Below are 27668 nucleotides of genomic sequence, written 5' to 3' on the forward strand. Positions count from 1 at the left end.
CTTGACCAAAAATTACTTACATTAGGCATATGTAAATTATTTCACTTACAAATTCACAGATATGCCCACTTGGAGACTGGTTGAAATTCTGTCTTCAAAATAAAAAATGAAGGGGAGGGAAGGAAGGGAAAAACATACTTTATCAGAAGCTTGAACAAGTTAAAGCTGCATATTAAAATTAATCAAAATACCTTAATTTTAGACTGACTTTCATTTAAAATTTAAAATCTTGGGATCAGTTTTCCTTTGACCTGTAGAGAGCCCATCTGCCAATTTACAAATGGGACTTATACATATAGACCAGAATACATTATTTCTACTTATCTGGCAAGGAGAGAAGGTTGGGAGAAGTAAGTTTGTTTTTCTCTCTATTTCTTATTTCTGGGACCTTGTCCTAGATCTCTTCCTTCATTCCCAGCTACTTCATCGTTGTCAAATATTTTTTCTATTAATTTGAGATTATAAAAATCAAAAAGTTCATTTGTTAGTGAAAGCTGGTCATATCAGATAGACGGGGAGGTATTCAGTTTTGTTTAATCACTCACCTACTGCTGGAGTGCCTGCTGTGTGCCAGGCATCACCACGCTGGATGTGCAGTGGTGAGTAGCACCAGGGCAGTTCTTGCTGGCCCTTTTGCAGCCCATAGTTAATATGAGGGTGAACTAAAAGTAGGTCGGTTGATTGGTTGTTTGACTTGACAGCTTGGAAATGAAGGATATAGTGAGTAAGAAGGAAGGTGCTTCAATAATTTTAGGCAGAGATGGAGGAAAGGAAGAGAAATTGCTGATTACAGTTCTATAGTACTAGTTAGATGAAGAGCTACATCTGGGGTGCTTAGTTAATGTTAAATGCTCAGTAAGTATTAGCTGTTATTGCTAACAGAGTTACAATTTCAAAATGGTACTCAATGAGTTATTGCTATTGAAACTATTGTAGATAAATATGTCAGTACTTTGAAATTAATTTATTGTAATAAAAGATTTCATTTTGACTATATCAAGTACTATACAGAACACTTTACACATATTAACTCATTTAATCTTTCAGTACCTATGATATAGGTTCTATTTTAAGTCAATTTTATAGAATAAGGAAAGGCACAGATTGGTGAAGTGACTTGGTCTAGAGTTATCAGCTGAGTGGCAATGCCTAGACATTTATATCCAAGGATTACTACTCATTGAAGTAATTTTAATTGAATGGCTTATTTCTGTAAATAATTATGCAGGATCAGGGTACCTAAATTATATTTAAAATAGTTTTTATAGTGAGTATATATAGACTTATAAACATAATCACATTACTACATCACAATTTATTAATATACAGCATGGTCCTTTTTCTTTTTTCAGCCTTACTTACAGAATACAAGTGCTGAAATAAATAAAAATTAAAGTGTTTTTCTATAGCAGTAATAAACCTGACGCTGCTGAGCAGCGGCCGAAGTGGGCGTGCCTCTGATCTCTTTCAGTCCTTCCAGCTCAGTGCTGGCTGCCCTGAGGGGCCACCAGCTCCTTAGGGGACATGTTCAGAATCCTCCTTCTATCCACTCTGATCTGTCTTTGCCTTATTTTCAGGAGGAATTTAGATGAGAGAAACTGTAGGAAATAGGAGTTGATAGATCACAAAGGAATTCTAAAGATCTAATTGGATGGAATCCTGGCTGTGCACTTAAAAGTAGCAGTATTACTGAATCTGTTCACGTGTGAGGTCTTGCTTGCCCTAGCCCAGATACGCTGTCCTGATCCACACACTCTGTTATTGTTTATAGATTCTGTTTCTCTTTTTATAATTAGCAATGGTAAAATTTCTTAGACTGTAAGATAATTAGATAACTAAGAAGAGACAAATTTGGAATTTTTCAGTTCTCAAATACTTTGGGTTAGCGGATCCTTAATTATTCTTGACAGTTCTAAGAAGTTGTTGAGTGATATCAGAACAGTTTAAATAGGGGGAAATGTATATATTTTATATATGAACCAAAATTCATATTTTTATAAAGATTTCTTTGTATTCCAGTTTTGTATGTCTCACTGGTTACTAAGTATCTTTAACATTCAAGGGTATTGATCTTTCTCAAACCTGGGTCTCCATGGAACCAGTCACCATTTGCTTGCACAATTCAGAAATCTAGGGATGGGTCCTAATACTGTTTTTCTATCTTCTTCCCTTTAATACTTACTCTGTTTCTCCAGAAGATCTTTTATTAAACTTTGCCAGTTTAAGTCAGATTTCTCCTTAAAGTTTCTCAAGGTACTGAATTCCTTTTTTGTTGCATTTATTTTATACATATGGACTCATTAGTGTAATCTTTTATCAGTCTTTCTCCCCTACAGTACTGTAAGCATCCTGAGAGGCTGGGTAGTCAGTGCCTGGCACAAACTAGGCACTCAGTAAAGTTTTGTTAAATGAATGCAGAAGCGTTCCTTTCTGGTGTTAGGCAGTTTATTTCTTTACCCCTTAAGGAAAGTCTTTTTTTCTTTTTAATTCAGCAATCTAATTACTTGACATTAATGTGCTGATTTGGTTTTCACTGTTATCACCAGTTATAGTTAATGTCATTCAAGTTCAATTTTCCATGTTGTAAATCTGGACTGTTCTATTCACTTTTTATCTATTTATGCATTTTAGTGAATTTTGGATTCTGTTTCGATCTATTTATTTTATAACATAGCGTGTACATTTGGGACTTGTTCTTGGTGTCACTTGTTGGGACTATTCTGTAGTTTATTCTAATGTGTATTTATTGAGAAGTATATGGAGCAAAGGTACAGTTTTGGTAAAATGCATGAACAGCTCCTATTTGCACAGTGTTATTACAGTGGCGTCTTTATCTCTGAAAGCACCTGTATGAAAACAAACCCTGAGAGAATCTATAGTCTAGTTATTCATGTGGCATCTCTTTCTTTCAAGGGATGGGTTTTACTCTGGAGTACTGATAAGATGTTTTGATAGTAGGATTAGTTAAGCCTTTTAGATGAATTATAAATAGTCCTGAATCATTGTCACAGGAAAAAATTAAGAAGAAAGAAAACTAGTTAAGCAGCTAGTACAGATAAATGAGTTTTCAAGTCTTCTTTGTTGTTGTTATATTGTTCTTGTTAGAAAAACTGCAGAAATATTGAACTTAAGAATATGATCAGCAGTTGGAGGGATTCATAGCCTTCCTTTACACTGGTGACAATATTTCTTTTAACTTCAAATTTGGGACTTTACTTATTTTGGGATGACCAGGAAAATGAGAATCTTGTTCTCTATGAGTGTTCTCAGACTGAAAAGTATATATAGATTAAGGGTCCCCAAACTTTTTACACAAGGGGCCAGTTCACTGTCCCTCAGACCGTTGGAGGGCTGGACTATAAAAAAAAACTACGAACAAATCCGTATGCACACTGCACATATCTTATTTTAAAGTAAAAAACAAAACAGGAACAAATACAATATTTAAAATAAAGAACAAGTAAATTTAAATCAACAAACTGACCAGTATTTCAATGGGAACTATGCTCCTCTCACTGACCAGCAATGAAGGAGGTGCCCTTTCCAGAAGTGTGTGTGATGGGGGCCGATAAATGGCCTTAGGGGCCCGCATGCGGCCCGTGGGCTGTAGTTTGGGGACCCCTGTTATAGATACTTGTTCCCAGGGCCACCGCTGCTTGAACTCTTCACTGTTGATGTGGCTAGGAATGTAGAGTAGCAATTCTCCTGGTCTGTCATTCTTTCTATTTCATTCTCATCTTCTTAGTCCTCCCTTGTCATCATCTTTTCTTTTACCCCAGAGTATTGTTTTAGTGTACTTTCGCACATATTCACATAGGCATTGGAAATGTTTTTCTGTTTCACTATTATTATTCTACTGTCTTTCATGAAAGGGGAGTGAAGCAGTTCAGGAAGTAGGAGATTCTAGAGATTCTTAAGGAACTATCAAAGTGTGGTCTAGGAAACTTGCTATATAAGAATTCCCTCATTGCTGCTCCTACAATTTTTGTTAAAGGCAATACTGCCCTCTGGTGTCCAGAAGTCAATTTCAACGCATGTCTTCTCAGTTACTATTACTATTTTTTTACTCTTATAGTTAAGATGCTATTACTTCTTAGAAAAACAATGAACAGTTATTTAAAACTTGGTTTAGCTTATTTGCTGGTTTGAAGTCCATTGAATCAGGTAACTTGGGGTCATACAAAAGCCATCTCTCTATATAATACCCCTATCTGATAGGTAATGTCCATGTTTGTTTGTTTGTTTTTTTAATGTTACTTTCCTTTGTTTATAAGAAAAGTCCAGTCCTCATTCTAGAAATATAATACACTGGATCATTGACAATTTTTAAAAGGATAAATCATTATTCTCCTTCCTTCACTTTTGTAACTGATGTGTCATTTTTCATTTCATTCTGGATATAAATCGTAATTTCTTTTGCCTGTGTTTTTTCTTCACAAGCACGCCTTTCATATAATGATAGAGGTAAGATGCATTGATGTTTGTTTTATGGTTGTGGAACTTTTTGTGGATGCATACTTAAATATTTTGTTCATAGATTTTTTTTTTTGGTGCTTTATTGTGCATCCTTTATATATTTATGTTATGAAGTTTTCTTTTCTACTTTTAGTATTTAAAACATGGTTGATTTGCCATAGTAATAGTTTTTGGTTTTAAAGGATTGTTAACAATATTTATACCTTATTTGAGGTAGAATGTAGAAATAATTGTAGTTGATTAGAAGTTAGCACCTAATGAATAGATTTTTAACCTTCAAAGATTTTTAGCCTTAAAAGCCTTGTATTGTTCAATTTTTATATTACATCATTAGCTTAAATGTCAGCATGTGCTCATTTTTGATAGGGTCTAACTTTCTGGTCGAATCCATTGTCTTTTAATGTGAAATCTGTATTTTCACGTAGTTGCTTTCATCTTTGATATCTTTAGCAAATGGATTAGCTATGGAAGTATAACTTGATCTTTTACTGTGTGGAAGGTGAAGACTTTATTTAGATTGAGTTCACCCTTCATATGGAGTATTCAGAATAAGTAAAATGATCACAAACTTCTTTGCGGCTCTTCACTTCTAATAATTTATTCCAGTATTGGAGTATTAGTTATAGTAATGTTATTGGGTAGTTGTGTTGGGTGGGGGATACTTTGTTCAGCTATAGTCATTTGTTGCTTCATAACATGATGCCTTATTATGCCATAATTTTCATATATAGTGGGTAAAGGAGGGATATAATCAGAGTCATATTCTAATGTGTATCTTTTTAACTGTGCAAAAAATAGTGTGGATACTGCAAAAGAACTGGAGACTTAGGGATAGTTTTCAGAAATGTGCAGTCCTTATACATAGTAGCCCCAGCCAAAAGTGGTTTTCCTATGTAGTAGTGTAAAGCCCTGTTTTTATGGATAACATTAGAATGTTGATGTCATGAGTTTAAGTCTGAGTTTGTCTCCCAGGTTGTTCTTATACTTTAAAGGCATAAACCTTTATTTCTAGAATCCAGTATTGAGGGTTTTTTGTGGGTAAGTTAGTATAATGATGTTAATACACTGAATCATTTCTTTTTTTTTTTTTTATAAATAATTTTTTATTTTAATGGGGTGACATCACTAAATCAGGGTACATATATTCAAAGAAAACATTTCCAGGTTATCTTGTCATTTAGTTCTGTTGCATACCCATCACCCAAAGCACTGAATCATTTCTAATCTTAGATTATAGAATAAGTAAAAGCTAGATATTAGAGATGCAGTTAAAGATAAATAAAAAGATGAAAAGTATACCTTGGCTAGCTAGCTCAGCAGTAGAGTGTCAGCCTGGTATGTGGAAGTCCTGGGTTCGATTCCCAGCCAGGACACACAGGAAAAGCGCCCATCTTCTTCTCCACTCTCCCCCTCTCCTTCCTCTTTGTCTCTTTCTTCCCCTTGAGCAGCCAAGGCTCCACTGGAGCAAAGTTGGCCCAGGCACTGAGGATGGCTCCATGGCCTCTGCCTCAAGCACTAGAATGGCTCTGGTTGCAACGGAGCAACGCCCCAGATAAACAGAGCATTGCCCCCTGGAGGGCATGCTGGCTGGATCCTAGTTGGCCGCATGCAGGAGTCTCTCTGCCTTCCCGCTTCTCACTTCAGAAAAATTAAAAACAAAAACAAAAAAGATGGAAAGTATAAATAGAAAAACATTCTAGTAATTTTTCATTGAAAAAGCAAACAGTTGATTGATGTTATAGATTTTAGGCAGTTGTAATCTGTTACAGAGTTACTCGTTTTAGAACCAACCTTTTAAGTATTACAGGATATTATTTAAAAACATGTATCATTTCTAAAAGTTTTGATACTTTATAGGAATGTACCTTAGTAAACCGTTTTATCATCCTTTGAAAATTGGCCATTATTCTCCTTAATTTAAGGTTTTACTTACAAGTAATTTTGACAATAATGTTTTCAGGCTATGATATAATAGTAGGTAATATCATTAGAAAAATGATTTAAGATTTCTTATTGAAATAATGGTAGCTTAGAAACTTGCTGAAAAAGAGACTTGGCAAGTTATGGGAACTTTGAAGTTTCTCTGTGTTTGGAAAACATTCAGTGATTTTTTTTCCCTAAGCATAGACATTTTAAATTAATGTATCTTTCCTGAAATTAAGGTTAATATATTAAATCGTATTTTGCACTACTGACATTTTTAATTTGACATGTGAATTAAGTCATCTAAATCCTATTCTATAGACAGTCATATCCAGATGGATGGTATTCTTTAGAAACAACAATGGGCCATATTTATGTAATCTGGAGAGACATTATCAGTCAGTTTATATAAAATTATTAAAAATCTCAGGGTTGAATTTTAGAGCGATACCATTTACCTGGTTATTTTTCCTTCGGCTTTTAGCCCTTACCTGTATACTTTAGTTTTTAGAATTGCTGCTTTGAAAACTCAACTTTTCTAATATATCTCTAAAGGAGGGGAAAGTCATTGACTTTTACTTTATAGTTATGAACTTTTTCAGTTAGTTAGCAAAATTATTCTTTTATGCAGTTATCCAATAATTCTTGGACTTCCAGCACTGATTGGTTTCTTTTGCCATTAAAAGAGTAGGTTTTAACCTTTTCCCCCCTGACTCCACATTCACATACTGTATTTCCCCATGTATAAGACACACCTTAATTTTGGAGCCTGAAATTTGAAAATAAATGTATTACATAAAGTTATTGAACTCTAGTTTTACTCATCATAAAATTCATACAATTCCTCATCACTTTCAAAACTCCCACCATTAACTTGTCCTCATCTGTGTCTGATGACCATTCACTGTCTTCAACAATTACGTGAAAATAAGCACAAAGAAGCGGGCAATGGAAGTAAAAAAGCTACAACCACTGTATAAGATGCACTCAGTTTTTAGACCCCAAATTTTTTGGAAAAAAAAATGTCTTATACACGGAGATATATGGTAAGTAGCAAACTTCTATCAGTACAGTTTCCTTTTACAAGTACAAATGATCAGCCTTGGAATGAGGTAGGAGGGTTAGTTTTTAAATCTTTTCAGAGATTCTTGTATTCTCTCCCATTGAGGATCATAACTTTAGGTTTCATACTTCTATAAGATTTATATTTGACTTCCTGGATTCCTCCTTGTTAAACAAAAACACTCTTTTTAGCTCTCCTACCTTTCATGTTTGCGTGATGGAAAAACAACTTTTGTAGACATTTAAAGTAAATATGTGAGATTGAAATGAGTGACAGGAAGTCTTGTATTTATCTTATTGTTTTAAAATAAGAATTCTGAAACCATTTTGTAAAGATTTTTACTTTAGAAGACCTATTTTTTTATATTTCTACTTTAGAAGACTTTAGATTTTTAGCTTAGAAGACCTATTTTTTTCTCTTTAATACCTTGTGGTGTTTCTATTCTTGAGGGTTCTTCAATGTAGCTGTTAACTTTTTAAAATCTTGAGTGGCACCAATGGGCTGATAATGCCTAAAGAAAGCAATATCAGTCTTGAGGCGTTAAAAGAAATTTTGTTTAAGGGAGAAGAGGAAAGGCAGAGCAAGATGTATTGATATAGGGGTGACACACTATTTTCAGGTGTCTTATTCCACCAGTGTTTCAGTGTCTGTTGCTGTAGCCACAAAAATTTTAGTTCCTCTCTCCAATACTCATGCAGCCTTTCAAACATTTTAACTACTTTATTTCTCTGGAAACTTTCCAAAAGGCGTCCTCCATCTTTTTTTCGTTGCAGATATTAACCTGACACAGTACTTTTAGGGATGGGCTGCCCCTCTACTTTGTATAGGGAGGATTCCCTTGACCTTTGTAAATGCTGTACTCCTATTTATATCCTATATTTGCTCCATTTTAAAAAACTATAGCAGTATACTTTTTTTTTTACCATAACTTATCATCTATGATGATCATTCACTTTCTGGATTATTAATTTGTACTTTCTTGGCCAATCAGACCCAGAACACTAATAAGTTTTCAATCTCAAATCAATTTTGGGAAATAATTATAAGCAAAGGAATGAATTGTTAATGGCTTGAAAAATTAGAATGAGTGGAACAGGTTGGCTACAGCAACGTTAACTGGCACTTGCTTTGTATTTTATAATACCTCTCTGCAATGAGTTTGAGAATGACTGGGTATTTCTGAAATTAATAAAGAAAAGATTTAAACAGAAATTGGGGAAAGTAGTGGATTTGAAGAGAGGTTTTCTTCCAAGTCACAGCCGTAGTTTTCTGTTTCTGGCACTTTTCGGATTCTTAACTCTGTAAGGAAGAAGCAACTGGATGAAACCACCAAACTACTGTCAGTAGTATCCAAGACGTCACAGAAAATTCTAGTCCGGAAAATTAGTGACACTGGATCAGAAGGATTTTCGAGTTTTACTCCTGCTATAAATATATAGCAACAGTGCTGCATGTTGTTATGAAAACTCTGAATTCAAGTTGCTCTGTCACTGGTGATCCCTATAGATGATTAGTAATGCTCAAGAGCTCAGTTTTGGCAAGATTGAAGTTAATGTCATTTGTTTGTGTTTACCATTTCTGTCGATTTATCCCTCAGTATACTCACTTTTCCCCTCACAGTTAGAATGATACATATCAAGTGCTGCTTTTTAATATTATTATTGTTGTTTATCTGTAGGACCCAGGACCACCTCCACCTTCTCCATTACTAGGTTTGAAGCCACTGCAGTTACTAGAAGTGAAAGCAAGGGGAAGATTTGGTTGTGTCTGGAAAGCCCAGTTGCTCAATGAATATGTAGCTGTGAAAATATTTCCAATACAGGTATGTTTATCATAGTTTTCTAATCTATATCTATTTTTTAAATGATGCAACTGGCTAGGTCATTGTAGCTCAGAAGCAGTCTGAAAACACAGCCCATACGTTTCAAGGTGGTTTTTGTGATACTAGGGAAAGTGGTTAGCCATGCTATGTCTGCCTTCTCATCTGAGAAATGGAATTACTGGTATACTGGCCATTATTTTTTCTTGGAGTGATGAAATTATAGTAAATGAACATATTGGAGATCTTTTACCAATAAAAATTCTAAAGAAATGCATAGTAAGGATGAGGATTCCACTAAAAATTTAATCCATTGTCTGAGTGGTTAACTTTTAGTATCTTGTTGACATTTTCAGAAAAAGCAAACAGAAGAGTAAAAGAGCCCTGTGCTTTGTTTCAGAATTGCCGTTTGGAAGTGTATTACCAAAGCAATTCATTTTTGTTCTACTTTGAGTGTTTACGTAATTATTTCAGATTTTGTTCGGTGGATTTGAAGGGGCAGTGCAAATAATTGGTTTACTGTTGAGGTTTTTCTTTTTTTATTTTTTTTGAAAATGTTATTCTTTTATTATTTGAGGTTTTTCTTTTTTTAAAGGGGGCTGACCTCATCAAGCCATGGTTTACTACACCTCCAGGCTGTCTTACATTTTTGTTTTGTTCTGTTCCACTGGTGGTATAGGTTTGGGAGGACTCTTGCCCTCTCTGTGCACACACCTGTGACTAATACTATGTGTGGTGTTGCAGTCCTGCTGGGTTGAGCAATGCTGGATTCATCATTATGCCGTTGCACCTTTTGTTTTTATTATTCTATCAGTGTGGAAACTAAATCTTTTATAAGTTGATGTGTAGTAGGCATAGAGCAATTGCAGGCACAAATGAGTATATGGTATTTTAAATTATTGTATTGCATGTTTATACTCCATTGTGCTCTTGTTGAATACAGAATATTCTCAGCATTTTGTTAAGGATGTTTGATATAGGCCCTGGCCGGTTGGCTCAGTGGTAGAACGTTGGCTGGTGGATGTCCCGGGTTCGATTTCTAGTGAGGCTACATAGGAGAAGTGACCATCTGCTTCTGTACCACTTCCCCTCCCCCTTCTATTCTATTCTATTCTCTCTCTCTCTCTCTCTCTCTCTCTCTTCCCCTCCCACAGCCATGGCTCTATTGGTTTGAGTGCATGAGCCCAGGTGCTGAGCATAGCTCCAGATGGGAGTTGCCAGGTGGATCAGGGTACATGCAGGAGTCTGTCTCTTTATCTCCCCTCCTCTCATTTGGAAAAAGAGGAAAAAAGAATGTTTGATATAATCTTAGTCTTAAAAAAATTGTTTTCTAATTAGATGGAGTCATTCTAGCTGAGTTTCATCTCTCAGGGAAATTATTCAGAATAGTAACATAAGTATCTTTACACCAGATGTGAAATTAAATTGTACTGCTGATTTGAAGTAGAAGGTGTTGTCATTGTTAAATACAGAAGTGCAGCATTTCTGATAGACTCCTGAGTTTATCAACTGGAAACACAGAAAACTATGTTTGGAGGGAATGGGGGAAGGCAGGCATTTGATATTTATTTATTGTCAGAGTTTTCTTTTATTAAAACTAAAGAATCTTTAAATACTTAACTTTATTTATTTTTGCCTTAGAACTTTGAGTAATTTTTTTAGCAATAGTTTATTGCTTCTGTTCTTTGCATTCTTATTATTATTCATTTTTTGGCTGTAGGACAAACAGTCATGGCAAAATGAATATGAAGTCTACAGTTTGCCTGGAATGAAGCATGAGAACATATTACAGTTCATTGGTGCTGAAAAACGAGGCACTAGTGTGGATGTGGATCTCTGGCTAATCACAGCATTTCATGAAAAGGTAAAGTTACTTTTTATTTTAATTCAGTAAAATCATGGATGGTTTATCTACTTAATATTAGTTACAAATCTCTCAGACTTATATTTCTGGGAACAATATGTTATTTTACTGGGTAAAAAAAAATAATTTATTTTAATAAAAGAGCAAAGATGGCAATTCCACTATTTGTATAACAAGTCTTTTGTCCCTGATTTCTTGTGCTGCAGTTACTCTGCTAAAAATAATTATTTTAGTATAACCAATGCTTAGTAAATTTACCTCCATTTTGATTACATAAACCATTTTTTAATGAGTATAATTTAGTGATGACATTAGAATCAGGAAATCAATCTGATCTTTTATCTGTCACTCATTTGTAGGGTAATTATTACCAAAAACACACTTGCTCTTTTACTACTCTGAGTTAGTATGAACATAAATATTCATGAAGGAGGAGTTTGTGTTCTCCTTGGCAGTCAGGTTTGTTATTGTCACATACAAGTGGCTCTTTTACCGCTCTTAAGTCTTGATCAAAGGATAGAAAATCCCTAGAGGATTCCTCATGTTGTTTATAGATGTTGATTTTAACCCTATGACATAGCATCTCCATAGGTACTGTATTTTGACTTTTTACATAGTATCTGGAACTTTAGGTTTTCAACTAGGCTTTTTTTTTTTTTAACTTTTGTCTTCCAAGTAGGGGAGAACTTGACTGTGCTTGTAGCAAACCTGTAAAGATTAGTGGTATTTCTATCCAGTCAAATATTACTGTGCAACTTGAACTATTCCAGATAGATTGTGTTTTGGATATCATTATTCACCAAAATGAAAAGTATGTTGCCTTGCATAACCTCTTAAAAGTAAAAAGGAAAGTCTCCATATACATACAGCTTTTGTCAAGAACATAAGTTGTTTTTCTTTCCCCTTTCTTTAGGGCTCACTTTCAGACTTTCTTAAGGCTAATGTGGTCTCTTGGAATGAACTGTGTCATATTGCAGAAACCATGGCTAGAGGATTGGCATATTTACATGAGGATATACCTGGCCTAAAAGATGGCCACAAACCTGCCATATCTCACAGGTAGAGCCAAGTTTGTATTATTTTCCCAAGTAATTCAGTATTTGTTAATTATTTAAACCTTCATCCCCTGAGCAAAATTGCTTTTTCCCCTACTTATCTAATCATGCTAGAGGAGGCAGAATGATTTTCATGTTTTTCAAATTAGTTTTGAGATTGGCCAGGAAGTAATTTGGATAATGTTTATATTAACATTATTAGCTTAATTGTTAGTCATTAGTTTAATTACCGATTTATGTTATAATTAGTCTCATTTTTGAAAGCATGGTTAAGAATAAAAATTTATTTTCTCTAAACCAAAGGGTAAATTTGTTTAATTTACATGATTTATTTCAAGGATGATTTTATAAATACATATAAGGGTAGATATAATTCAGGAGTATCTGTTTTGCTTGTATATGTGGTCATAAGATCATTACCAGAGCTGAGGTTGAAGGAGGCATTATTTGAACAATTGGGTTTACTTAATTGCCTTTTTCAGGGAAGAAATAGTACTTGGACACATTAGTTGTCTCATTTCCTCAAAAGGTAAAACATTTGTTCCCTTAAACTGGGATTTAATTTGTCGCTGTGTATTTAACTTCCTTGAACATGGGACTGGTTTGTCATCTTGTAGTATTCAATTTAAAGATGGCTGCTATAAAAGTAGGTATGAACTGATTCGTTTAATAGATATCTAGTCAGTGCCACTAGGTGGTGTTTTAGGTTGCTGGGAGGTACTGTATTACTTAAACCCAACTCTAATATACATAGATTCTGATTTTGCAAACTTTCACCTCAGAAATTGTTCCCCTTCTCAGCTTTTTATATTCAATCTGACTGCCTCTTCCTAAATTTTTACTCACCTTACCCCATCCTATGGTACTGAATCCTCAAAGGTTATTAGAAGTAGCGTCCCTAAAATTCTTTGAATCTAAAACTGGTTTCACAGCATTTGTGGGTGTCTCCATGTGTCCCCTCTTTCCCACACTTGGTCTTTGTACACATAAATTTCACTATTGCTCATGGCACAGATGTATTTAGCTTCGGTGTAGTGATCTTAGGATGAACCAGTTGAGGCTGGTGTGTAGAGAGGACTTCAGATTGCCTTAAAACAGTGACTGTATTCAGACCACCAGGATCTAACTGGAGCAGTGTATGTTCATGGTGAAAATTTCTGCTGCACTTTCCTAGCATTGCTTTTCTGCAACCAGGTTGATGAATATAAGCACTGAAATGAGGGACCATTCTAAAATGTAAACCTGTACCAATAGGCAGAAGGCCCCAATTCAATTCAGCTATTTTGAAAATTCCTAAAGTTTGGTTTTTCAAGTTCTGTTAAATGGGAGTTTCTAATGATAACCTCTGATATATTTCTGTTATCTTAGGAAACAGCAATTTATGATTGATGGGTAGGAATGGCATAGATAACAGGGAGGCTGGACAGTGTTTGGAATGACACTTCTTTATAAAACACTGTTACAGAAGAATTCCTCCTTACTGTCCACATTATAAATAGGAATTTGTCACTGTACTTTTTTTTTTGTGCTGCAAGCTATATGGAGACTTTGCTTAAGCTTTTTCTCCCTCTCCTTTTTTCTGTTTCATACTTTCCTGTAACCTTGATAGCATATGTCATCTCCCTCTTTCCCACTTTTAATGAAAAATTTAAAAGTGATATACCTGTATAAACTTAATTTGAATACTTTGTCTATCTTTCTGTTTGCAAGGGACATCAAAAGTAAAAATGTGCTTTTGAAAAACAATCTGACAGCTTGTATTGCTGACTTTGGGTTGGCATTGAAGTTTGAGGCTGGCAAGTCCGCAGGCGACACTCATGGACAGGTAAGGTGATGACTAGAAGCTGTAAGGAAGATAATCCTGGCCTCTGTTTTCTTAGCTTGGCATGTCTGGATTGAATTGTCTGAAATTATTGTGGTGGTTATTAAATGGGCATCTAATATAAAATGACTCTCTTAAGAGTAATATGTTAAATTTTCTGAGAAAGGTATTTTCATATGATGGTGAAGGAATGTTAGGTCTTCAGGTAGTTTAGATCAAGCAATTTACAAAATAACCTAGACAGATATCAAGGGATCCTGTTTTAAAAACTAATAAGAGAAGAATCCAGCACACTTTAATAGACCTCATTCTTAGGAACTTCTTAGTATTAACTCAGTTTTAACTTGTTAATTCTTTTACTATCTTAAGAGGACTGGAAGAATAATGACAATTACAGTTTCTTGCTCTTGGTCTTTATTGCTTCATTAACTCTTTAATCAACTTTATAGATTTGCTCTGAGCTTTTCTCTCTCCAGAGTTCAGAACACTTGTAAAGCTCTAAGTGAGGAGACTAACTCTAGTTAAGGTCTTCACAGAGACTTCAGTGATTGGAACCTTGAAGAAGGCCAGAGAGGAAAAGAACATTATCCATACTCTTTATTCACAAAAAATATGAGGCTAGAAAAGATGTCACTCCTGTAAAATGACTTTTAATCTGGAAAACCAGTTGGACCTGAAAGCTGACCTTTTTTTTTTTTACAAAGCCAAATGACTTCAGTGTAATCACTTTTTCATCTTTCAAATCGTGCAAATCAGTTGGTCATCTAATTCTCAGCTTTCTGTTTTCCCAGCATATCCTATTAACTTCTAAGAACACAGTTATCAGAGAATCATAGCACAACAAATTTTGACAATGTTTACTCTAGTGATGCAAGAATTTAATTTGGGGCAGTGATCAGCGGTACAGTTCTAGAGAGGCTGCCCCCGAATGTGTTTGGGAACAAGGGCAGTTCTGTTGAGAATATACTGAGGGAGATTGTGTGGGAAACCTAGGGACAAACTTCTCAACTGATTGTGTGATTGATTACCATATACGACTACATTTGGTGAATAGTTTGGTATCTTATAACTCCTCGCCCTGTTTTTTTAAGAAAAATTTTTTAAGACTCATTCAATATCTTTTAACACCTTCACAATTGGGTTACATTATGAGGTAAAAATAGCTAATTACTTATGTCATTCTTAACTTTAGATTTTAGGGGCCAGAAAATATAAAAATACATGTTAGTACACATTTTATGTATTGCCCAGTTGTACAATTAAAATAATAAAAGTAGCAAAAGAAAAAAAAGATTTCTTTACAGTATTCTTTATTAGTAAATGAAATGAATTAAGAACTTGAACTGTAGGGTCTTAGCAATCTGTCCTTATTTGTGTATTTGCAGATAATTGCATAATTCTAGTCCAAAGATCACAGTCACCTAAGGATGAAGTTTTTTGGAAATGCCAGTTTCTGGGCCACTCCCTAGATCTTCTACTCAAGTACATTGTGATCTACCCAACTACTTCACACAATTTTTTAAACATTCATATATGAATATTGTCAACCACCAACGAACACTAACTGTAGTAGCTTAGTACAAGTACTAAGAAATAACAAATTGTTAGGGGGGACAAATAACACCCAAGACAGAATTCATGAAAGTAAATGTTTTTGTACAAGTAGACTTTAAAAAGTTTAACCATCCATATTTTATTAATTCTTTTTACATTTTATTAGGGTTTTTTTTAAACACAAAAAGAAAGAAACCCTTAAAGTACTTTTTAAAAAGCTACATTTCAAACAGTATGCAAAGGTACAACTTTATATAGCTTTTTAAAAAATTTTATCCCTCTCCCTACAATTATTGTTCAGTTTCTTGATTACTTCCAGAAGGGGGGGAGATTCTAAGTGTATACTAGCATAATGTTGATAAACTTAACTATACCCATAAAGGATCTTAATATATATACTGCTTTGTTCCCTGATGTTTTTACTGTACGTTATCTTTGGATATCTTCCTTATAGATTTACCTCATGTTTTTAAGAGATGCATAGTATTCTGTTTGTTCAATTGGTCCCTGCTGATGGGATTTCTGCTCTTTCCAGGGAGTGTCTTGGCTGTTTTATTTCTTGAAATGTAATGAAATTCTCCTGGACCCTGCAGGCTTGGATGGTGGTGATATAGTCATCTTATCTGATATAGACCACATTTGGTTTTGGTTCTTTTACAAAAATTAAAATTGTGTTAATTTATAAAAGTTAATGAGTGAGTACTGTTTGCTTTCAACATCTTTTCCAGGTTGGTACCCGGAGGTACATGGCTCCAGAGGTATTAGAAGGTGCCATAAACTTCCAAAGAGATGCGTTTTTGAGGATAGATATGTATGCCATGGGATTAGTCCTGTGGGAACTGGCTTCTCGCTGTACTGCCGCAGACGGTAAGGGGAAAAACATGTTTAAAATAGATATATATGCCTAGTACACATGTATGAATAGGAATGATTCACTCAAAGGTAATATTTTGAAGTACAAATTTTTATTTTGTTTTAATAGACTCCAAGAGGTAGTAGCTTAAAGTGAATTCAGGAGGCAGGGGACAGAGGGTAGGCAGGATGTGTTGGTCCTTTTACCATTGCCAGATGTTTTGCTGCACACTTCACATACCTTTTGATTATTTCCTGAAACAAGTTTGGAAGTAGTAATTACATATTTTACTGGCGAGGAGGCTCAAATTTTAAGCAGAAATTAAGTAGCTTGCCTGTTTTAGCTTCAAGGTTTTAAATGGTAAATCTAGATTTGAAACTCTGATCCAGGTGTAGGGAGAAGGCTGCTACTTCAGTTAGGTCATGCGGTCCTGGCCCCAGGTTCTGAAGTCGGCTGTGGTGGCCAGAGATGCATGTGGACTTGGGGACGTTGCCCCAGGACGCTCAGGCTGTCTGTTCATATACCTAACTAACCAGATCGAATTGAACAGTCTATCCTCCGTGACGCAGAACTGAGTTCATGTTTGGGTATACCAACAGGTTAAATCCTGTCTCTTTAAATCTTTGAGAGTCGGAAATGATGTAGACATTATTGTGAAGGTTTGCTAGCACAGCACCTGGGTTCTAAGGAGTCCTGGTCTTTGTTTTTGTTACTGAGTCTTGCTTTTCAAGTCCTGTGAATATTTGAAATGACTCCTTAATAAACCTGCACACACTGTTTCTGGCATGACAGATTTATAGTGTTCTAGGTACTCTCTCTGTAGTGCTCTTCCTAAGGTCTCCCTGCTCCCTTCAGTTATGCTGCAGCTTATGTATATGAGAATGTACAGCAAACTTTCCGTTAAACTTCCAAATGTAAGTTAACTTGATCTAGTGTTTTCAATTTTTATTTGTAACTGCCTAAAGACTTCCTGTGAAAGACTACAAAAACTGTGTTGAATATTTTAAAAGGTATAACCAATTTAACCTTTATCTTACCTGCTGCGTAGGGTAGGGGTCTCAAACTCGCGGCCCGCCGAACAATTTTGTGCGGCCCGCAGACTAATCCACGAAGTTCAAAATATTTTGGATAAAATTAAGTAAGCCTAGGGGCCTACTTGTATTTTTCATTTCTCTAGCATCCTAGCTAGATATTAGCTTAGTTAACAGCAGTTGTGATGCGAACTACAGTTTCTGGTCGTTTTGTGACACTGAGTAAACTGCATGTACGATTGTGCTTGTTGTACTGATTTTTTTTTGTTTTCAACTGCAGTGAGAAAAGTGTTGCGTAACAGTTGCCTTTTGTAGACCTAGTGCGGCCCGCCGAAGGGCTGTGATCTTGCTCTGCGGCCCACATGCTGAGTTGAGTTTGAGACCCCTGGCGTAGGGTAATAAATAGTCTCAGTGCAGGACAGACTACCTCTGGTATGTTAAATTTAAAGGAACTTAGGACAGTGCGCTCAGGAATGGACAGTCATTCATTCTTCCAGGATCGGGGGTGTGGCAAGGGAGTGGATCCAGAACCTAAGAGAGTTTGAAAGCATTTGGGATATAATCTAAGCTTAGAAGTCTACAGGAAGAAGAGTAAGCTGTTAAGTGTATTTTGGCTTTAAGTGGAAGAGGAAGTACATTTATTATGGGCAGTTATGGAAGCAGAAGCCGATGAAATGGCAGATACCATAGGAACACATTTCGTGAGAGTTTTAGGAATATGAACTCTCCTTGCATATGGTGTTACGGAGGACACACAGGGTCTTGCCCTTAAGTAACGTATAGTTTCATTAAGGTGAGCATTTTTTCCTGGAATATTAACTCTAGAGTAAAGTAAGTGTGGATTCTCTAGCTACCAGTGCTTGGTACATAGGTGTTCAGTAAATATCTTTGGATAAAAGTAATACCTGAGAAATAAGGAAGTGCAATGGGAGTTTAGAGGAGTGAGAAACTGCTTTGTTACTGGGAGGACAGGGAAGTTTCTGGGCATGAGAAAAGGAGGGCTTCTGGCATGTCTTTGGATCCTGGCGTGTGCTGCAAAGTACTTACTGCGAGTCAGGCATTTCTAACTCTTAGATTGGGGCAGAGAGGACAGTGTGATTATTGCTAAAGTGAGTGCTTTAAAATTTCTTTACAGCTAATTGTTTATTCAGTTCAGTGATTCTCAAGCTTTAATGTGCATCCCAAACCTTTGGGACTCTTGTTAATTCACATTCTGACTAGTATGTCTGGGTTGGGGCCTGATATTTACGTTACTCACAAGCTCTAGAATCAGTGCCAATGCTGCTGACCTGGGCCACACTTCAAAGTGGCAGGGGTATAGTAGGGGCCTAGAATGTCAGTACTAGGTCACTGCAGGTGCTCCAGTAGACTGACTCTCCAGGCTAAATGTAGAATTAAGAATTCTACATTTGGAGAGGGTGGTGTTAATGACTGCTTCATGATTTGTTTGTAACCTATATTCTATCCAGGAGTATTTAGTGCAGATAAAGAACTTGTACAAGGTTTATGTCTTTGTAGATGCATCTGGACACTGAAATTGCTGATTAGTGACAGGTTTCTGTCAAGGGGAGACAGTACAATGACTGTAAGCAGGCTTTAGTAATTCAGAGGGATTAAGATTCCAGCTCTACCATTAACAGTGTATGCCTGTGTGCAAACTGTGCAACTTCCTGCGCTGCTTTCTTATTTGTAAAATAGCTATATAATGCACCTTTAATCGGTGAAGATAAAATGGAAGTAAATAATATGTATGTAAAGTTTGAGATCAGGACAAATCCTCACCAGATAGTAGTTATTAACTCCTAACTGCATTTTCCTGTTTGAGTAGGCCTAAGAATAAATCTTGTTGTTGAATAAATCTTTGTGTAGGCACGTTCTGACTTGCTGGGTAGTCTGTTTGGAGAGGATGTCTTTTATTTAAAACAACCCAAAAACTAAAGATATTTTTGTCAGCTTTTGTGAGGGCAGAGCAGAGGTGTGGCTCCAAGGTACATCATTCCTCATGGGAACCTGTTGGGAGTTTGAGCATTTCACAGAATAAAGGTGGTTATAAAAGATTGAACCCTAAGTCTTCAGTGATTGCAGCACCACTGTTTATAGTCTGATCCAAATTGCAAGCATAGGTACCTTTAATGGGTGCTGTTTGCCAGTACCAGTGGTTCCCTGTGTCCTATATGCAAATAGAGATAGCCATTCCTCCTACGGTAGACAAGAATGTTCCTTATACAGCCTTCAGCAGAGTTAACATGCCAAAGCAGACTTTCTGATTTCCCCTAAATTAGAGTTTGGGTCACACAGTGATATAAGCCCATTGAGAGTCTCTTCTGTAACAGTTGGGAAAAGACAGTGTTTTAGAAAGTTTGTTATAGTTTGGAAGTCAGGAAGATGTGAATTAAAATGAATTTTTCTTTCTTTTTTTTTTTTTTTTCTTTTTACATTTTAGGACCTGTAGATGAGTACATGTTGCCATTTGAGGAGGAAATTGGCCAGCATCCATCTCTTGAAGACATGCAGGAAGTAGTTGTGCATAAAAAGAAGAGGCCTGTTTTAAGAGATTATTGGCAGAAACATGCTGTAAGTTAAGCAGTTAGTTTTTCACTCAAAATTCCAATAAAATGCTTATTAGAGGAATGATTAATAACTATACATTTCTCATCTGGAATGATTTTTTGGGGAGCTGATCTTTGAACAGGATATTCTGTTCTAGGAATACAGGATTAGGGCTGTTTGTAGACTTGTGAGAGATGATGAAGTCAGAGCCTTTTGGGGCTCTCATCTCTGTTGTCCTGTGCATGAGTCTCCTACCTGGAGAGCTTCCCAGGAAAAGATTCTTGGCTCTGAGCCTGTGCATAGTTGAGTAACCTTGCTGATCACCAACTTCCTATATGATGCTTTATTTTTTTTTAAATCAAGTGAGAGGCAGGGAGGTGAACAGATAGACTCCCACATGTGCCCTTACTGGAATCCACCTGGCAACCCCTGTCTGGGGCTGATGTTCTGCCTATCTGGAGCAGCAGCTCCGGTGCTTGGCAACCAAGCTATTTTTAGCACCTGAGGTGAGGCCATACAGTCATTCTCAGTGCCCGGGGCCAACTTGTTCATTCAGGCGATGGCTACAGGAGAGGAAGAGAGAGAGAGATATAGAGGGAAGGGGAAGGGATGGAAAAGCAACCTGCGTGCCCTGACGGGGAGTTGAACCTGGGACTTGCACACGCTGGGTCGATGCTCTACCGCTGAGCCATCCAGCTAGGGCTATATGATGCCCTTTCAAAAAGCAAAGCACTGCCTGACCAGGTGGTGGCGCAGTGGATAGAGCATCGGACTGGGATGCAGAGAACCCAGGTTTGAGACCCTGTGGTCGCCAGCTTGAGTGTGGGCTCATCTGGTTTGAGCAAAGCTCACCAGGTTGGACCCAAGGTTGCTGGCTTGAGCATAGGGTTACTCAGTCTGTTGAAGGGCCACGGTCAAGACACATGAGAAAGCAATCAGTGAACTAAGGTGTAGCAACGAAAAACTGATGGTTGATGCTTCTCATCTCTCTCTGTTCCTGTCTGTCCCTATCTATCCCTCTCTCTTTCTGTCTCTGTAAAAAATAAAAATAAATAAAAAGCAAAGCACCCAGTTTATTTCCTCTTCATGGGAATTTGTGTTAGCCTTTAATTTGGGTTTGGAAGATTTTCAAGTTCTTAAGGACGTTCTAAAACTAGACTAGATAGGGAAAGGATGGAACAGTACTGCCCTGGTCATTCTAGTCCAGCTCTAACCAGGAACATGGATAAAACCCTGTAGAGAATTCTTAAGGATAGCTTTCTAACCTTTCTATCTAATTGCAAAACAGAAAGGCTGATTATTAAAAATTAGTACACCTCCTTCAGCTTTGGTTTCGAATCCATTTCAAGGGACAGCACTGAAATGACTTGGTTTATTAACAATGGAAAGGGATTTCTACAATTAAGAAAATTTAATTTTTGATTTTTAGATTTTTTGGAGAGGGAGAATGAGAGAGAGAGGAGGGAGAAGTGGGAAGTATCAACTCATAGTAGTTGCTTTTTATATGTGCCTTGACCAGGCAAGCCCAGGTTTTTGAACTGGTGACTTCAGTGTTCCAGGTTGATCCCCTTAGTGCTTTTCTTAATATTCCTGTATACAATAGATACTCAAAAGTGAAGACTGACTAATGATACCCAACTTGGCTAATCTTGACACTTTTCTCTGACCTGCAGAAATAGCAGTTTCTCTATAGAGGTTTTATTCTATTTCCTAATAGAAAAACAAAAATTGCTGTGGTGTCTGAATAATGTTTTTTTCTTTTTAGGGAATGGCAATGCTGTGTGAAACGATAGAAGAATGTTGGGATCATGATGCAGAAGCCAGGTTATCAGCTGGATGTGTAGGCGAAAGAATTACTCAGATGCAAAGACTAACAAATATCATTACCACAGAGGACATTGTAACAGTGGTCACAATGGTGACAAATGTTGACTTTCCTCCCAAAGAATCTAGTCTATGATGGTTGCATCACGTGTACACATTGAGAAACAGGACTCTAACTGCAGCTGCTAACAAAACTGCTTACAGTTTGTTTTCTGTGTGAAATGAGTAGGATGTCTCCTAGACATGTCGAAAAGAAGACCCTCGTTTAAAACTGTGGCTCTGGGAGACCTACGACATTGCCTACACCAGAAACGTGAAGGACACGAGACTGACAGAAACACTGCACACTCTGTGAACCTTTGAAAAAGTGTACATGAAGAACGTGGCCCTCTCCAAACCAAGAATCTTTTGGATCTGGCTAATCAAGTGTTTGAAAACTGACTTCAGATTTCTTAATGTCTGTCAGAAGACACTAATTCCTTAAATGAACTACTGTTATTTTTTTTAATCAAAAACTTTTCATTTCAGATTTTAAAAAGGGTAACTTGTTTTTATTGCATTTGCTGTTGTGTTTCTATAAATGACTATTGTAATGCCAATATGACACAGCTTGTGAATGTTTAGTGTGCTGCTGTTCTGTGTACATAAACAAAGTCATCAAAGTGGGGTACAGTAAAGAGGCTTCCAAGCATTACTTTAACCTCCCTCAACAAGGTATACCTCAGTTCCATGGTTGCTAAATTATATAATTGAAAACACTAACAAAATTTGAATAATAAATTGATCCATGTTTTGTAACAAGGTATTACAAATTCACTGTGTTATTTAAGGAAAAAAGGTAAGCTATGCTTAGTGCCAACAGTCAATGGCCATTCGTAAAGCAGTGTTTTAGCTTTTCTTGTGTTAGGCTTGTAATTTAAGGGAAAAAAGTGCTGTTCTTTTGAAATGAAAAAGTGTCATTTCCCCCTTCTTCCCATGTTTTAAAGCTTCATCTTATATCTAGTTCCCAAAATATTGCATACTTACCTGAGTTTTTTTTTTAAGGTGTGCTGTGTTTGGGGAATATTTGAAAATTTAAAGCATGATTTAAAAATTTTTAAGTGAGCTGTGACACTGGAAAGCTCTTCATTTTTATTTTAAAATAGATTTTTTTTCCTATTTATATATGTAAAATTGTAGTGTATTTCTTTTCACCAGTGTGTGGGACATTCTTTATCACTGTTTTAGGATCACCTCAGGAAGTGTCATTACCCAGAATTCCTCACTCTGCTTTGAGACATATTTCTGCTTGGTGCCATCATGTCAGAGTAATTATTTGATGTCTGTGGTATGTCAAGAATTATCCTAGGATAGAGACTGTAAATTTTAAGCACAGATTTCAGATGTTACTGCTTTAAAACAAATCAGGGATAACAAGTTAAGCTTATAACTTAAAATATGCAATGACATTTAGAGGTAACCAATGTTGATATAGGGTAACAGAGTCTAGTCTCTTCCAAATTGTTCTCACAACTAACTGATCCAATTTAAGATAGTTCATGCCTTATCCTTGATAAGAAAATGGAATTGACTGTAGGTGCCAAAGTGCTTTTTCAAAACAATGTTAACATTAGAATATAATTGGGTTCTTTCTGAAATTTATACAGGTCAAAGTAAAACACTGATTTCCTGATTTTTTTAGACACTGACCAACAAATAGCCAGTATTATGCTATGTACTTTTTTGTCAGGTCATTTTAAAATCCATTCATTAATTTTAGAAAATAACTTTTTACATGTCACTATCAGGAGCTCACTGTGAACGTGTTATCTTCAAATGGCTAACCACACAGTACACTACAATTTACATATAATATGCACTTAATCTCTGGGAAAAATAAGTTATATTATTTATAAATAATACATAGGTCAACAGACTCTAAGCAGGGAGGGAAAGAAGAGCACTGGCATTGCTGTCTGTGCCACACACCATACACAACATTCTCTTGGTCACATCATGTGCCCAGGTTGTCATGTTCTTTTTAAGAATATTCATTTCAATATTGGAGTTCACCTTTTTATTACAAAAAGTACTCTGCTCTCAATTTCTTGATTTGATTAACTTCCACTTTGAAACTAATCAAGAAAGGAAAATAATGGGAATGTTCTCACATGAAAATTGTTAATCTCATGAAGACTAATTTCTGTTCTACACATTTAATCCTTATTTTAAAAGTTAAAAAACCCAATCAAAACAAAAGGGTTACTATGAATATTTGGCTTATGTGAGCACTAAAGATACATTTTGAGACCAGTTAATCACAAGATAATGTTTTCTTCATCTGAGAAAAATATAAGGTCTACCAGAAAGTTCTGTCCATTTTTGGAATAAAACAAAATACAAATTTTTCTTACTGTCAAACTTTATTAAATAATATAATTGCCATTATTATTGATTTCTTGCCAGCGTGAGGGCAATTTGTATATCCCATTTTTGAAAAATGTTTTATCTTTTGATGCGAAAAATTGAACCAGTGCTTGTTTGATATCTATCTTCATTTTTGAATTTTTTGCCCTTCAAAAAATTTTGTAAGGACAAAAACAAGTGATAGTTGGAGGGTGCTAAGTCCGGGGAATATGGTGGATGCGACAGACATGCTTCTGTAGCATTTCTTCCTTGTTGAAATTTGTAAAACTTAGTGGCGTAAATGAACTTTATCAGTAGCCATGGATCCACTATTGCTTCACACATAAGACTAACATGAATCAACTTTGTTTTAATTTGCTATGTCAGTATGTATACATTAAGTCATAAAAATAGAGACTTACATGTCAAATAAACGTGCTTACATGTCAAAACTTGTGATAGAAATGGAACAGAACTTTGCGGTAGACCTTTATTTCAGAAATCTGGATATTGTATTTAACTAACCAGTTTTAAAACTTGTATCCTTTTGAGAACTATAATAGAAAAACTTTTTATAAGCAGTTAAATAAGAATGTTCTAGTGACTACCTGTCCTGATACCCAGTCTTGTTGAAACTTTCTTTTGCAGGGCATTTTCATGTTTGGTTTATAGTCGGTGCAGTGGGCAAGTTAACAAAAAGTTTTGAGCTAGAGATACTAAAAAAAGATCAATGAAAAAAATGACTTCATTTTGGGGTCTTTGAACTAAACCCGTTATTTTTTCCTCATGTGTATGGTGCTCCTTATGATCTGTCGTGTATTTTCCCTTCCTAATCCCCATCAGAACTGCTGCTCTCACACCCTTTACCTTGCCCAGATCTCCGGCTAAGGAATGCTTTATGATCAACTGCCACAGGACTGATGATGGATTAGCCAGTGTTTGGCTTTACTCGAAGTCTATGCCCTGCACAGCTCTTGTATGTATTTTAGATACTAGGGAGTTTTTAGCATGTGATGTGTGATTCTTGTTTGAATGTTTAATACAGGTACCTTGTGAATTCTAGAACAGAGACTGTGCCTCTCAATTGGTGGTCCCATGAATCTTTCATGGTGATGTTTTTGAAAATACAATCAGGAAACCACCCAAGTTTGACTTTAAAATAGAATCAGATCATCAAATTAAAAAAGAACCTCTTCTTCCCCCTTTTCTCACCCCTACCTTAACAGCTACATTTGAGTAAGATGCAGGGTAGGGAAAAACCCTGGCCAGGTGATCGTTTGGTGGAATAAACTGATTATTGTTTTCAAAAAACTGCTTCACCACAAATATTTTCCAGTTTCTCTTTTTTACCTTTCTAAAAAATTACTTTTTAGGAACATTTGATATAATGTGCATAAAATTATTTACTGATTTATGGCAAAATGATACAAGTAGCATCTTGATTGAATATCATTTACCTCAGATATTTAACCAGCAGTACATTTTTTATGCAGTCTCAACCCATATCCTATTTGTTACCTCTCAAAATATTGGAAAGCAATTATTTTAGCTTTACTCTGTATTTCTTGTCAGTGTTTTGGGCACAGGTTGTTGTACTACTGTCAAATTGTACTTGCTATTTTTTTCTGCAAGTATTTAACAAAATAAAAAAAAAAAGCCCCATAAAACCCCATCTTGAATAAGTGATTGTTAAATATTGTACAAATAAAATGTATGCTATCCCCATTCCATCCCCAAATAAAAAAAAATGAATATGGTATAATTTGCATACGCAGTTTTTCTTAAGCTGTATGTTTTCTTTTGTTTTTACAGGGACAGAGAGTCAGAGAGAGGGATAGACAGGGACAGACAAGACAGGAATGGGGAGAGATGAGAAGCATCAATCATCAGTTTTTCGTTGTGACACCTTAGTTGTTCATTGATTGCTTTCTCTTATGTGCCTTGACCACGGACCTTCAGCAGACCAAGTAACCTCTTGCTCGAGCCAGCGACCTTGGGTCCAAGCTGGTGAGCTTTTTGCTCAAACCAGATGAGCCCACACTCAAGCTGGCGACCTCGAGGTCTCGAACCTGGGTCCTCCGCATCCTAGTCTGATGCTCTATCCAATGCACTACCACCTGGTCAGGCATTAGCTGTATGTTCTTAAAGAGGGAAATAGTAGCTTGATGTTTGCAAAATGAGGATAGTGGTGAGAGGACTTGTCGTTTGTGGCATTCCCCTCCTTTGTTGTCTAAGCATGTTATATTCCCACTAAAGTATTTATGTGGATCCTCCAGTTTTAGGAAAAGAACATGAGTTACCTTGTCTTTTCAAACGAAAATAGAAAAATGTGGTTTAAGAAATAGTCATCAAAGATACAAACTATATTTCCAATTTGTAACCTTTACCAACTGGATGGAAGAATTCTGGTACTTTCACTTACAGTCTTCAGTAAGAGGAAGCTAGCTTCCATTTACATTTTTAATGTTGCAAAGGTTTCTTTATATTGTGGCTTTCAAAGAAAAGGAATGGAAAAGCTCCACATTTGTTCACACCAATAGTCTCCATTTTTTTAGGGTAAAGGTGAAGGAATGGGCAACATGTAGGTTATAGTAGTTTGAAAGAACCTGCATTATCTTCTAAACCAAACTGAAAATGCAAACTATAGTGGCATCTACATGGACTGTACAGAAAGACTGGAATCGTTTCCCACAGTGTGTCTTGCAAAGCAGATTGTCCAGGAATTTAACAGTCTATACTCAACATATACAGCATTTTGATATAGTCAGTTTGGAGGTTTTAATTCCTCAGAACCATTCACATGAATGTGCATACAAACTGGCAGGGTATTTTGTTTTTAATTTTTTATAAGACCCTGTTTTTGGTACAGTACCTGGGAGGATCACAAGTAAAAACTACACTGAATTCTCTTCTTCCATAGTTTCTTTTCATTTTGATGACCTAAGTTGATCTTTTAAAAAAATATTGATGCGCCTGACCAGGCGGTGGCGCAGTGGATAGAGCGTCAGACTGGGATGTGGAGGACCCGGGATTGAGACCCCGAGGTCGCCAGCTTGAGCATGGACTCATCTTGTTTGAGCAAAGTTCACCAGCTTGAGCCCAAGGTCACTGGCTCGAGCAAGGGGTCACTTGGTCTGCTGTAGCCTCCCAGTCAAGGCACATATAAGAAATCAATCGATGAACAACTAAGGAGCTGCAACGAAGAACTGAAGTTTCCCATTTCTCTCCCTTCCTGTCTGTCTGCCCCTATCTGTCCCTCTCTGACTCTGTCTCTGCCACCAAACAAACAAACAAACAAAACTGATGCATTTATTTGAACCAAACTGATGACATGCCAGAAAGCAGTATCTCAAATATTCCCGTGTTTTTGGTGGTGTTCTTCAGAGGCTACATTCTTCTCTAGTAAATGAAGAAAACAGCTTGTAGCCACATTGTTTACATTATTCTCT

The 27668-nt window shown here is 36.2% G+C and overlaps 1 protein-coding gene across 2 annotated transcripts in view; it reads left to right on the plus strand.

Annotated features, from left to right (window-relative positions):
- Positions 1-22333, plus strand: part of ACVR2A (activin A receptor type 2A) — a 104202-nt gene extending 81869 nt beyond the window's left edge. The window contains exons 5-12 of one of the 2 annotated variants that reach the window (XM_066345068.1): positions 4441-4464; positions 9141-9284; positions 11002-11145; positions 12059-12204; positions 13911-14025; positions 16305-16443; positions 19904-20034; positions 21776-22333. In XM_066345068.1, coding sequence (XP_066201165.1) covers positions 4441-4464; positions 9141-9284; positions 11002-11145; positions 12059-12204; positions 13911-14025; positions 16305-16443; positions 19904-20034; positions 21776-21970 — 1038 coding nt within the window. In that variant the 3' untranslated portion in view covers positions 21971-22333. The remainder of the gene's footprint in view (positions 1-4440; positions 4465-9140; positions 9285-11001; positions 11146-12058; positions 12205-13910; positions 14026-16304; positions 16444-19903; positions 20035-21775) is intronic. The other variant, XM_066345069.1, reaches the window with a different exon arrangement.
- The last annotated feature ends 5335 nt before the right edge of the window (positions 22334-27668 follow it).

The sequence above is a fragment of the Saccopteryx leptura genome, chromosome 7 (genome assembly GCF_036850995.1).
Source record: "Saccopteryx leptura isolate mSacLep1 chromosome 7, mSacLep1_pri_phased_curated, whole genome shotgun sequence".
In the NCBI taxonomy this organism is placed as follows: Eukaryota; Metazoa; Chordata; class Mammalia; order Chiroptera; family Emballonuridae; genus Saccopteryx; species Saccopteryx leptura.